Source organism: Vipera ursinii (assembly GCF_947247035.1).
Source record: "Vipera ursinii genome assembly, chromosome: 3".
NCBI lineage: Eukaryota > Metazoa > Chordata > Lepidosauria > Squamata > Viperidae > Vipera > Vipera ursinii.
The window spans coordinates 39828236-39842899 of NC_139516.1; the positions used below are offsets into that span (position 1 = coordinate 39828236).

Sequence of the window (14664 nt, forward strand, 5' to 3'; positions counted from 1 at the left end):
CCATTTCAGACAAAACCCTCACAGGATTGTTGTGTGGATGTTAAAAAAAAGGAGAAATCCAATTTATAGTTCTGCCACTTAAGATAGTTCATATGAATATTCCAGCCTTAAAATCTGGACAAATTTTATCTTTGTTCAGGCCATAATGCTATGAGTGATGAATCTTATTCTTTAGGGAAGACCCTTAGTGCTGTGTTTCTTCCAGTTCCTCTCTCAGTAGAAGCAAAGAACAAGGGCTTCTGAAATATTCATATTTCCTAATGGCTCCTTCACACATGAGACCTAGTTTAGGAGGATGCCCCCCTCCTTTTCCCCAAAAGGGGGAGTTAATTGAATCAATGAACTGCACAACCCGGCTATACAACATATGCTGACTTTCCTATCAGCCATAATTACTTCAGGACCCATTGTCACTCATCATTGCCTGATTACACCACTTGGCCTGCAAGGAAATTTGATGGGAAGTGTCCAATGAGAGCATCTAAGCTGTTTCCCAAGTCAGTTTTACAAAGCTTCAGATAAAGAGAGTTAGGGGTGTTCCACTTACAAGGGGGAAAAGATTAAGAAGAGAGACAGTACTGCAAACCTGGAAAAGAGGTAAGGTGATAGTTTTCTCTGAGGATTAGATAACAGATGCTTCCCCCCCCCCTTCCGAGATTCTGCACATGAGTAACATAATAGCTGCTCTATAAAAGGAAAATAGCTGTGGCTTGTGCAGAAGGTTGATTGATTTGGACTTAAGATTTAGCTGTAAACTGGCCAGAAAGACAGAATTTTGAAATGGTACCTGAATTTAAGGAGTGTGCTCGGCAGCTATATACTGTATACGTTCTGGCAGGCAGACTGGATTCTTGCTTATGCTTCAGCTCTTCCTGAATCCAGTTTTGAAACTTATTACAGAAGACACATTTGGAAATAGCTGCAGGGTCATAAAGCCACGGGTTTCTGAAGAACAATGTCACTGACATTCAGCTCCCAAAGACATGGAAATTGCAGATAGAGCATGCTTAGTAACATGAAGGCAGATTATCGTGGAAGTGTAATTGTAAGCCATGCATACAGGTGGTAATTGTATGGCTGCATTACAACAGCACTGCATAGAAAGTGATTACAGTGAGTTTGACCGAAATACAGGTTAAGATTGTCAGGTTTTTCCCCCCCAATGTCTTTGTAAACCTGGCTGAACAAACAAAGGTTGAGAGATTGTGGATATAATTCTTGAATTTTTAAATAGGAAAGTCATAGATTTGTGATTATGGCTTTTGAGAATTAAGACAAGTTGGATTAAGACAAGACCTGGATTGATGATGGGTTTTTAAATATGTTTTAATTTTTAACTGTGTAGTTAATTTATTTTGGGGCTGTTATTTAATTCTTTTTAAATTTTTGTATTGTTTTTTATTGTTGTTAGCCGCCCTGAGTCCTTTGGGAGATAGGGCGGCATATAAGTCCCAAAAATAAATAAATAAACAAATAAACAAATAAATAAATAAAAATAAATAAATAAATAAATAATAAAGTTAAACAATCTTTTGTTGGTAACAATAAAATTTCACATGATAATAGGGATAATTTATTCAAATGTTTCTTGATTGATAAAAAATATATCATGCCTGAAAAAATAAAGGAATAAAATTTGGTATGTGCTCATTACTTGAAATCATCCTTTCAAAAATAAAAAGCATGATAAAAGACGAAGACTAAAATTGATGCAACCAATTTTTGCATTCAGATCAAATTCTCTCAAAATATATGACTTGTTATAAGCAACTAAAAATAATAATAAGCAAAAGCATGTAATGTGAGGACTTTATAAAGAACATTTAAAAATCAGGATGAAAGTTGAATGTAATTGAATATATTATGATAAATGTAAGATACAGAAGTAGTTTACAGTTGATTTCACTTACGGTACTGTATATTCACATATATTTCAGTTATACATGTTACTGAATTCTGCCTTTATTCTTTGCATTTTTCTTTTACAACAGTTATCCATGAAGGAGGTTGGGGACGGGCTGCATGAACAGATGAACTGCATGATGGGTGCTCTGCAAGAATTGAAACTGCTCCAGGTCCAGACAGCTTTGGAACAGCTGGAGATTTCAAGTAACCCAAATCAGGTTTCGGGAATTGGCCAGCATAAGTATTGTCAAAACAATAAGGAGATGCCAAGGGCAAAGTTTGATGCCAGCCAAGAGAGTGAGACCCTGCTGGGAAAACGTTATTTGGACAACTGCAGATCTTCAGCCTTTTTATGTTCAACTCCTGTGTCACACTCTACCAGCTCATGTTGCCATATTTCTTTGCCAGACACTAACCATGGGCACATAGCTTCATCCCTTAGCAGCATAGGTAGTGAGAACGACAGTGGACCTTCTTCAGCTGCGAGCACAACAGAGTATCATTCACCAAGAATGTTGGAGTCATCTAGTGACAACACAACAAGTAGTTGGCTTACTCAAGATACCAGCTGCTTGTCTGAGTCTAAGTCAGTTTGTAAGGATTGTTGGTTTTCTGATGAGAACAAAGACTGGACTTGCTCATTAATGTCTCAAAGTAGAAACAGACAACCTTTGATTCTGGGTGATAACATCTTTGCTGATCTAGTTGGTAATTGGCTGGATTTGCCAGAGATAGACAGAAAAGGAGAAAAAAATGAGGCATCTTTGCCAAGTAGCAAGTCCCAAGAATTCTGTAGGAAATTTTCCCTCACAGCCAATCTCTTCAAGAAATTTTTAAGGAGTGTCCGACCAGATAGAGACAGATTACTAAAACAGAAGCCCTGCTGGCTGCCCACAAAGAATAAAGAGACGGAGATCTTAAAGAGGCCCCAAGCAGGTGGCAAACAGAAGGGACTGTTTTACTTCCCACTTCGTGGGAGCACACCAAACTCTCAAGACAAAGCCAACAGGTGTGAAAAGAAGGAAGGAAGGAAAGTCAAGCCCAAACCCCATGGCAAGAAAGTCCACACCACAATAGAGCAGACTCCGTCAGGGTTTGATTTTAACACAGCAGTCTGGGTCTGAATTCCAAGACTCATTATTTCAATTGCTAAAACTGTTCTGCCCAAAACTAGAGAGAAAGAAGTAAGAATAGGGAAAGAAATATTTTTCAGACTCGGACCAGGATGAGGAAACAGTGAAGAAGAGGGTTTTCTATAGAACAAGTTAACACTTATAAGTAGATAGACATTACTACCACAAGCATAACTTATAGGATGAAATGTATTTCATAAATGGAACTAAAAGTCTCCTAAGGTAGTGCTCGCCAGTGTTGATCGTTTGGATAAGCTTCAAAATTGCCAAATGTATTCCCTTAAACTCCAGGTCAAATAGCAACCGAGCATTAGGTCACAAGTGTGAGTGCGTGTTACATGCACTTACATGTATGTCTGTTTGTGTGTGATGGGATTTATTTTTTTAAGCTCTGCTTTTTTGTGTGTGCACTGATTCCTGGATTATGCACCAGGCAAATGAATAAGCACTTGACAATGAAGTTAAAGATGAGGTGTAAGTTTGTAAAAAGAGTCAGACTGTAGGACTTGAATGTAGTTGAGTGGAGTTGGTACAGCCAGTTTATCCTTCTGGTTTTAACTGTTCTTTTTTAGAAAATAATTACTTCTGTCTCACCCACCACAATCCATCCTGTACTAGAATATGTCTAAGGAGTGCTATGTTACTAGTAGCCTTCCCATTACTCCCACATCCCGATGAGCAAGAATTATTCATCTTTGATTTTTTGCCTTCAAAGCCTTAAACTCTAGATGCCTCACTGAAATCCCGAGTTCTACCAGACCTTTTCCTGATTTTGTATTTTCATTTTGCATTTCTTACTGTGTTTGAAAATAGTTGCAAAAATGTAGTTTTCTCCAGGGATCACCTCCCCAAGAGTTTATTAATAAAAGTGACATTCCTCTCCAATCTGTCTCCAAATGGGACTGTTTGTACTTTTATTCATTCTTTAGCAAACTGTTATACTGTCTACATAGGAAAATGAAGAAACCAATCATAACAGCAGTTATTTAGTGAAACATTCACTAAAGCTTTTATGTCCAAAAGCTACAATACACATCAGGAACCATTTATATTTACTGTAAATTTCTAGGAGATACTTAAAATCTTGTAGATACTAAAGACAAATCAGAACCCTTATATTCTGGGGGGAAATGTACAATAAGAACTACGCTGCATAACCATAGCTAGCCTTTAATCCCAGGTTTGAGTCCTATTTGATCATGTAATTTAGTGGTGACTTTGTTCCAGGTACTGTGTTTTAAGCTGGGCACTTGGCTGGGTTCTCTTGTGGAATAAAATGAAGGTATATTTTTCTTCCATATATACCTCTCAGCCCTCTGAAAGGAAGGATGAGATATAAATGAGAAGAGATTGACAGGATCAGGATATCTGTGTGGATAAGCTTTCTCCGGGCATATGAATCTGTGCCCATGGAATCCCTGTTTCTTTCAAATGATAGTACCACTCTGTACTATCAAAGTGATTAATACACAGTTTTTAATTATTTGGGAATTAATATAACTTTTGCTAATGGGGAGCATACCGTTTGATTAAAGGAAAGTAGGTTTGTGATCCTGTCCCTTCCTGAATATGAACATCTGTATGTATAATAATCTAACATCCCCCCCTTCAAGTTGCAATAGAGTTCAGTTTAGTTTATACAAATCAGATATATCTAAAATGTTGACTTCTGTTAAAAATTTAGGACATGTCAATGAAGGCACTGTATAACTTTCATAGAAGGAGAAGAAAAGAAAAAAGCCGTAAGTGCCAGTGCTGTCTAATTACACAAAATATGTTTCTGTTTCAGCAACTGAAAGCAAACAGCCAAGTTTTAAAGACCATCAGGAGACTGTTATCTGGAGATGCTTGAGTGTTTTTTTTTTTACTCCTGCAAATGAATTAAACAGAGACATGACACACGCACTACTTTTGCCCTTAGAAGGAATCAAAAGACGCTGAAAGATCTCTTGCGGGCATAGAAACAAGCACACATTTTCTTTTTTCCACAGGCTTGGAAGCACTTTTCTTAGTCTCTGTAAAGAGCTACCCAATAAGTTGAAGATCACATTATTTTTCCAAAGTGATTGATCTCACAGAAATTATCTTGCAGCACGATGGGTGGCAAGCAAATTTAATAATAAAAAATTAACTATATCTTAACATAGTTAAACAACTGAAGAGTTATAAGCATTTCAAAGGACTCTGGATTGCCAGTGATTTCAAGATTATTATTCATCTCCATCATTTGGTGAGATACTTGCTTATAAAATCAATGAAAATTTTTTGGCTAATGTCCAACATTCATATTTATCCAAACTAGTGGAAAATAATAATGAATAGAATAGAACAGAACAAAACAGAACAGAATAGAATTCTTTATTGGCCAAGTGTGATTGAACACACAAGGAATTTGTCTCTGATACATAAACTCTTATTGTACATACAAACAACAAAGTGATAGGTCATATTTCATACATCATAGTTACAATCATTAATCATAAGATAGAGATTTGGGACATGTTGGTATGGGGATGGGTAGGCGGGGTTTTAAAAGCAGCATCATGATATCTGAGGACCCAGATTGTTGGGGGCAATTACCGTAAGCTGACTTTGTAATAATGCCGCTAGGGGGTGTGTGAAAGCCCTAATAAGCAGGCATATACATAGAATGAAGGCTACTGCTAAGCTTGTAAGCCGCCCTGAGTCTTCGGAGCCCTGAGTCTTCGGAGAAGGGCGGGATATAAATGGAATTAAAATAAAAAATAAATAAAAATAAAATATCAATTTTGCCCTTTGTGTAAATGTATATACATACAAAAGGGACAAAACATTTGACTGCATGATACTGCTTTTGTCATTCTGATTAAAAGTGTTGGATCCTGTGGACAACTAACTTGATTTCAGGAAATATTAAAGGAAAAATCTTGTTTATAGAATAGATAACCTTTATTGTCAATTTTTACTGTGGGCACATTGGCACACATTAAAAATGAAATTTTGTTGCTTACTCTCAAAAGTGTACCCATACATAACGCACCTTTAAACATGCTATACAACATAGGTATAAACCTACACCCTTACATATAAATAACATAAATATTCATCACTGTCCATCTTGAATACATAGCGGAAAAAGGAAGCTTTAGAATCCTTTTTTTTAATCCTTTCTATTCTGATTTCTCTTTGGTACAGAGATGGCTTTGGTTACCTGATGGACAAGATAAGTATAGCTTGACTTTGTACTATGTGATCTAACAGCAGCTTTCAAAACTTAATTCTTGTATCCTATTGCTTAAGGAGGTACGTGAAAACTGCATTTTGTAGCAATGTGGCTTCTCTCTGGGCATGCTCAGTACATAACATTGAGTTGGTTCCCCCAACTTTATCCAACAGATGCCTAGAAGTATCCTCAAAATAATATTGCAGAAGTCCCCCATGACCTTGCTTAGCAAGCAAGGGAAAAATCATCCAAAGTAGGTAGCCCTAGACCAGGGGTCGGCAACCTCGGCTCTTTTATGACTCGTGGACTTCAACTCCCAGAATTCCTGAGCCAGCATAGCTCAGGAATTCTGGGAGTTGAAGTCCACGAGTCATAAAAGAGCCGAGGTTGCCGACCCCTGCCCTAGACCTACCCAGGCACTTCATGGATCTGGATGGTTTCTGGTAGGCATTTTGCAAAGTTCTCAACAATCTAATGTGTCAAGACCATTGGTTTGTCACAGATTTCTGGATGCTTGACAAATTAATGGGGACATTTAGAGTGGCTATTACAAGGCTCTCTGACCCTTGCCAGTTAAAATAATTTTTTCAAAGGAAATTCACAAGAGAAAATACTCAGTATGATTGTCATTTTTCTTAACCCAAGAAACAGAAAAGTAGCTATACAGAGGAGTCAATTTTAAGGAATTGGGGTGATGTCCAAAGACAGCAATGGGGTATGACTTTAATTCCAGTGACAATTCAGGTAAAAATGGAAAATATTTCAAGGACAGGCAGCAACTAACTGCTGTACTATGCAAATAAGTCATATAAATCAGAAAGAAATATATGGCTGGAGGATGTATTTCTCCGTACAAAACACACAACTTTTGAGAGAGACAATATAAAGTTGTGGCAGTTGTTTACAAATGCAGCTGAGAGAATGAAAGCTATTGTGCCTAATGTGCAGCATGTAAAATGCACGTGAGAATCATGCAACAAAAAGCATGCAACACACCTGCTTTTCCTGATATTTTTTCATCAGTATAAACTCCCCCCCCCAGCCTGCCTGTTCACACACAAGCAACGAGCCCTGTTCAAGCTCACTACTTGAGGATTTATAAATAAGGTAACATGAGCCGATTTTGCCATGACACCTGGTTCTTAGCAAATGGTTTAATCCCCCCCCCCACACACACACAGCTGTCAGCAGCCCTGTTTTCCTGCTGTCTGACAAGGAAGCCAACTGGAATATGTCCTGAGAAAGAGACCTTTGGCCCTACTGCCTTTTCCTGACAGCTGCACTGAAGGCATCGGAACACTCCCCTTTATATGAGATGGGATAAGTGAAAAAGAGGTAGTAAAAAGAAAAGGTTTCAGACAGAAATTCTTCCTATTACCATGTTTCAGGCTAGAGAAGAGGGGACCATAATAATGATATTTTCCTTTGGGAAGATATTAAAAGCTAACAAGAAAAAAATGAAGTTCACATGGCTTTGCATAGTTTCTTGAACATTGCACATTGCTCAGGCAGGAAATTCTGTACCATTTCAGACAAATGGCTGTCCAGTCTCTTCTTAAAATTTTCCAGTGTTGGAGCACCCACAACTTCTGGCCGCAAGTCATTCCACTGGTTAATTGTGCTAACTGTCAAGAAGTTTCCCTTTTGTTCTAGGTTGTTTCTCTCCTTGATTAGTTTCCATCTGTTGTTTCTTGTCCTGCTTTCAAGGACTTTGGAGAATAGCTTGACTCCCTCTTCTTTGTGGCAGCCCCTGAGATATTGGAACACTGCTATCATGTCACCTCCCTAGTCCTTCTTTTCATTAAAGTAGACATACCCATTGCTTGCAACCGTTCTTTATATGTTTTAGCCTCCAGTCTGAATTATTTCTTCATTTCTTATCTGAACAAATCATTTCTGCATTTCTTGTCTGAATAAAGTCTGGAACTATTTAAGCATCCTCCTCAAATTTTATTTATTTATTTATTTATTTATTTTATTCGATTTATATACCGCCCTTTTCCCAAAGGACTCAGGGCGGTTTTCTATGTAGTCATCATAAACAAAAAGGACACAAGATCCCTGCTGCCTCAGCTGGCCCTGCATTATTTCCTCACAAAGAGCTCATCCTTGCCTTCCCCTAAAAGTAGCTCAGACTTGCCCAGAAACGCTTTTGATAACACATGTCCTCATGATATTATCTTTCTCTCATTCTCCATTCAAGGAATGGGTCCTCAATTGTCCAACTTCTAAGTTGTATTTCCCCTAAACTCCCAACACACCTTTTGTCGTGGAAAATTGATCAGTGATGTGGTTGTGAATGAAGATGAGTTGGGATCTGCCTGTCTATTGCTAGCTTTAGGCTGCATCAGACACAAACCTCCCTTCCAGTCACTGGACACTGGTCCTTGGGGGCATTTTTTGCTTGGGTTCCAGGGCAGATACAGCGGTTAGTTTTTGCAGAGGGAGCTTTCCATACAAGCCCTGACAACCAGTTTTTTTTTCTGAAGTGCTTGTCAGATCTTACACTTCTTATTCCTGCATAAGTAAGTTTATAAAAAGGTCTATCAAACATTTGAAATAATACTAGATCTGTGCCTAAAATCAGGAACAGAGGCACAGTGTGAATTGGGAAAGAGAACAGCTGTGCATGCCTGGTTCTATCACTAAAGTCCATTACAGGTTTTTTTATTGCTTCTGTTGATGAGAGATTGTATATGGTTATATTTTTTGTTGGTTTTATTACTTTGGTGCAGAGTGCCACTAATTTCCTTAATTCAATGCTTTTTTTATCAATTTTAAAGGCTACTTCTAGATGCTGCTAGCTTCTGGCAGCACCACCCCTTACAACACTTTTTCTTCATCCCTCCTATATCATTGTGTACCCCTCCTCCAAGCCTTCAATCTCTCAAGTGAGATATTTTTTGATATAGATTTAGTCTTCTTTTAAACATATTAAAATATATTAAAAACAAGAGTTCAAATGAAAATTACTTCCATGCCTGCAACTTAGCTTAACAATTAGGTGACTAAATAAGCCATTCTAAGTAGCTACCTATCCTCACAGTCCCTACCCCACATTTCCTACCAGTAAGTAACATTCTGATCGAGAAATTAAGTTAGGGAACCCACAAATGCTTTTTCAAATGTGTTTCTTATTAATACAGTAAAGACAACATACTTGTTTCTGAGGTTAAAAATAGGCCTGAGGTCCAGGAAGCCTGCAAGTGTTTAGAAAAGGGTTTAGAAAACAATAGGTCACTTCCTTTAATATCCACTTTACAGCTTAAATGGGTCTAACAGCAATGTAGATGGACCTTAAAATGAGATGTAGCTTCAAAGTCTGCTGCAGATAACTATGAACCATCTGTTTGCTCTATTCCTTGACCAGCAACAGTATGAAAATCTTAAACCCTACCCCACCTTCCTCAATCCATCGCCCACTGAAAATTGACCTGGCTGGAATCAGATACAGTGCACAGATGGACTGCTATAACATTGCCACATGTTCAAAATCCATTTGGGGATTATGCAAATTGCCTCCCAAATTATCAAAAATCATATCTTTAGGAAAAATGCAATAATTTAAGTCATTAAAAAATCCAAGAAATGTTTCCATAAATGAAACTTGTCCTGATGGAGGTATGGTTTGTGAAACAGTTATAGTTTTGGCAGAATCTATATTAGACTATTGGCTGTATTCCCACAAGAGGAAAGTAAGCACTGACAATGTTGTCCAGACAGCGACACAAATTATGAGGAACACAATACAAGCTGCAGTCATGCTTGTAAGTCCCTTCTAATGTAGACTCACAAACAATCTTGCTCAAGTTAGAATTTCAAAGGCACCAATAATTGCTGTCTTACTGCCTTAGTGACTTTTCCTGAAATTTAAATAACGGCCTTGCTTGCCTGCTGATATAAAATGACTTGCCATTTTTAGGAATGGGAGGGGTCTAATTAGCCTGAAAGAGGTATTTAATAAGGTACCATTAGATTCCTGCATTTTGCATTGGATTTCAATACAATAGCACATTACATCTTCCCCCACCCCTTTAATTACCAGGCTCCCACCCTTTCTCATCCAGTTATTTCACACAGTTATCATGTGGAATAATAAGGAATGCAGGTCTCTAGATGTATTCCATGCATGCATTCTTGAATATTCTTTTAATTAAAACATATTTTCCTAGATTTCCATGATACTGAAAGGCATAAACGTAAGTTTATTTTATTTTAACAGTATTTATTTATGTCTCACCTTTATTATTTTACTAACGTAATACCTGAGTTTGACTTTTAGTATTTTGGCTCAATGTAAAATGTGAATCCAAACAAGGGCAGTCATGCTTTCAATTCTGCCCTATCAGTTCACAAGGCATCTGATAAAAATCACAATTGTTTATCACACAAAAGATGGAAATCAAATAAGGAATCATTTGCATAGTGAAACAATGAGGCACATAACATTCCTTAGATACCAACAGACAGGCGTAATCAATCTATCCAATTGCCACATGTATGGTGATTTTACTCCTTAGGGGGTAAGTCAGGTGAATCAGGAAATCGTAGAATTTGAATTTTGGATCTATGATCTTTGATCATCTAATAACATATTTGTTCTCATTAATAAGTCACCTCCTTTAAAATTGCCATCTCTTGTCATTTGCACCTTTGAATTTGAATCTGTCCACTGACCTTTATACATTTATTTTGAAAAATGGACTAATTGTCAAGTTTTGATGTCTGCCTCTCCCTCACAGTCACATGACTGCATTTTGGATGCTTTGCAACTGGCCTGCATTTATAGTTGTTTGCAATTCCCTGCAGTAATATTGACCACAGTTTATGATGCTTTTGCCAGATACTGGTGTTTATTTTCAGTTTTCAGCAAAAAAACACCCTGTACCAAACAAAAGGGTTGCTTAATGACCAAGTGTTCACTTTAGAATCACACGTTCACTTAGCAAGCACCACAAAAAAGTCATAAAATCAGTTGTGGACACATGTTGTTGTTGTTAGTTGCAAAGTTGTGTCTGACCCATTGCGACCCCATGGACAACATTCCTCCTGGCCTTCCTGTGCTCTACCATCTTCAGGAGTCCATTTAAGCTCATGCCTACTGCTTCAGTGACTCCATCCAGCCACCTCATTCTTTGCCGTCCCCTTCTTCTCTTGCCCTCAATCTTTCCCAGCATTACGCTCTTCTCCAGTGAGTTCTTCCTTCTCATTACGTAGCCAAAGTATTTGAGTTTCAACTTCAGGATCTGGCCTTCTAAAGAGCAGTCAGGGTTGATCTCCTCTAGAACTGACTGGTTTGATCGCCTTGCAGTCCAAGGGACTTGCAGGAGTCTTCTCCAGCACCATAGTTCAAAGACCTCAATTCTTTGGTGCTCAACCTTTCTTATGGTCCAACTTTCACTGCCATACATTGCAACTGGGAAGACCATAGCCTTGACTATACGCACTTTTGTTGGCAGGGTGATGTCTCTGCTTTTTAGTGTGCTGTCTAGATTTGCCATGGCTTTCCTCCCCAGGAGCGTCTTTTAATTTCTTGGCTGCAGTCCCTATCTGCAGTGATCTTGGAGCCCAGGAAAATAAAATCTGTCACTACCTCCATTTCTTCCCCATCTATTTGCCAAGAATTGAGAGGGCCAGATGCCATGATCTTGGTTTTCTTAGTGTTAAGTTTCAAACCAACTTTTGCACTCTCCTTCTTCACCCGCAACAAGAGACTCTTTACTTCCTCTTCACTTTCTGCCATTAGAGTAGTAACATCTGCATATCTTAGGTTGTTGATATTTCTCCCGGCAATCTTAATTCTAACTTTTGATTCATCTAGCCCTGCCTTTCTCATGATGTGCTCTGCATATAAGTTAAATAGGCAGGGCAACAGTATACAGCCTTGCCGGATTCCTTTCCCAATTTTGAACCAATCAGTGGTTCCTTGTCCAGTTCTCACTGTTGCTTCTTGACCCACATATAGGTTTCTCAAGAGACAAATAAGATGGTCTGGTACTCCCATCTCTTTAAGAACTTGCCACAATTTGTTGTGATCCACACAATTAAAGGCTTTAGCATAGTCAATGAAGCAGAAGTAGATTTTTCTCTGGAACTCCTTAGCTTTCTCCTTGATCCAGCATATGTTGGCAATTTGATCTCTAGTTCCTCTGCCTCTTTGAAATCCTGCCTGTACTTCTGGTAGTTCTTGATCCACATACTGCTGAAGTCTAGCTTGTAGGATTTTAAGCATGACTTTACTAGCATGAGAAATGAGTGCAATGGTGCGATAGTTTGAACATTCTTTGGCACTGCCTTTCTTTGGAATTGGAATGTAAACTGATCTTTTCCAATCCTGTGGCCACTGTTGAGTTTTCCAAATTTGCTGGCAAATTGAGTGTAGCACTTTTACTGCATTGTCTTTTAAGATTTTGAATAGCTCAGCTGGAATACTGTCACCTCCACTAGCTTTGTTGTTGCTCAGCTTTTCTAAGGCCCACTTCACTTCACATTCTAGGATGTCTGGCTCGAGGTCAGTGACCTCCTCATTGTGGTTATCAGGGACGTTAAGCTCGTTCTTGTATAGTTCTTCTGTGTAATTTGCCACCTCTTCTTAATCTCTTCTGCCTCTGTTAGGTCCCTGCCATTTTGGTCCTTTATCATGCCCATTTTTGCATGAAACGTTCCCTTCATGTCTCCAATTTTCTTGAAAAGATCTCTGGTCCTCCCTATTCTATAGTTTTCTTCTATTTCTTTGCACTGTTCATTTAAGAAGGCATTCTTATCTCTTCTAGCTATTCTCTGGAATTCTGCATTCAATTGGGCGTATCTTTCTTTTTCTCCCTTGCCTTTCGCTTCCCTCCTTTCCTCAGCTATTTGCAAAGCTTCCTCAGACAGCCATTTTGCTTTCTTGCATTTCTTTTTCTTTGGGATGGTTTTAGTTGATACTTCTTGTACAATGTTGCGAACCTCCATCCATAGTTCTTCAGGCACTCTGTCTATCAGATCTAATTCCTTAAATCTATTTGTCACCTCTACTCTATATTCATCAGGGATATGATTTAGTTCATACCTGAGTGGCCTAGTGCTTTTCCCTACTTTCTTCAGTTTAAGCCTAAATTTTGCAATGAGAAGTTCTTGGTCTGAGCCACAGTCAGCTCCTGGTCTTGTTTTTACTGACTGTATAGAGCTTCTCCATCTTTGGCTGCAGAGCACATAGTCAATCTGATTTCTGTGTTGACTGTCTGGTGATGTCCATGTGTAGAGCCATCTCTTGGGTTGTTGGAAAAGAGTCTTTGCTATGACCATCATATTGTCTTGACAAAATTCTGTCAGCCTGTGCCCTGCTTCATTTTGTACTCCAAGGCCAAACTTGTCTGTTATTCCAAATATCTTTTGGCTTCCTACTTTAGAATTCCAATCCCCCATGATGATAAGGACATCATTTTTGGTGTTAGTTCTATAAGGTGCTGTAGGGCTTCATAGAACTGGTCAATTTCATCCTCTTCAGCACTGGTGGTTGGGGCATAGACTTGGACTACTGTGATATTGAATGGTTTGCCTTGGATTCGAACTGAGATCATTCTGTTCTTTTGGGGATTGTATCCCAGTATTGGTTTTCCTACTCTTTTACTGATTATGAAGGCTACTTCATTTCTTCTGAGAGATTCTTGCCTGCAGTAGTATACCTGATGGTCATCTGAATTAAATTCAGCCATTCCTGTCCATTTTAGTTCACTGATACCTAAGATGTCGATGTTCAGTCTTGTCATCTCTTGTTTGACCACATCCAGCTTTCCTTTATTCATGGATCTTACATTCCAGGTTCCTATGGAAAATAAATCTTTACAGCATCGGACTTTCCTTTCACCACCAGATACATCCACAGCTGAGCATCCTTTCGGCTTTGGCCCAGTTGTTTCATTCTTTCTGGCACTAGTAGTACTAGCCCTCTGCTCTTCCCCAGTAGCATATTGGACGCCTTCCAACCTGAGGGGCTTATCTTCCAGCATCATATCTTTTTGCCTTTTGGTACAGTCCATGGGGTTTTCATGGCAAAGATATTAGAGTGGGTTGCCATTTCCTTCTCCCATTTATTGGGAGAGATTTAATATTATGTGCAGCACATGGGGAGAGAGTGATCATTTTGAAGAAAGTGTAAGTAATATTTCTGTAGTAGCAAGTATTTGCCTTTTGGCAGGAAAACAGATATCTGACTTGCAGTTTCTACCTACAGCTGTTTTGAAGAGTTTAGACTGAGCCCTATTTGTGTCATTTATCATATTCTAAAATCTCAGATATTCTACAATACTTGGTTTATCTCAAATATTCTACAATTCTTGGTTTAATTATCCTCACAGATGTCTGAATAGCAATGTCAGGGCAATCACACCTAGAAGGTGTAAAACTAAGCGTTCATTTCTCATTAAAAGCATAAAAATGTAT

The 14664-nt window shown here is 38.5% G+C and overlaps 1 protein-coding gene across 1 annotated transcript in view; it reads left to right on the forward strand.

The window, feature by feature from the left end:
- The window catches only part of INKA2 (inka box actin regulator 2), a gene marked incomplete at its 3' end in the record, with an annotated part of 28346 nt that extends 25317 nt beyond the window's left edge, over positions 1-3029 (forward strand). The window contains exon 2 of the mRNA XM_083357327.1: positions 1992-3029. Coding sequence (XP_083213453.1) covers positions 1992-3029 — 1038 coding nt within the window. The remainder of the gene's footprint in view (positions 1-1991) is intronic.
- Between the last annotated feature and the right edge of the window lie 11635 nt (positions 3030-14664).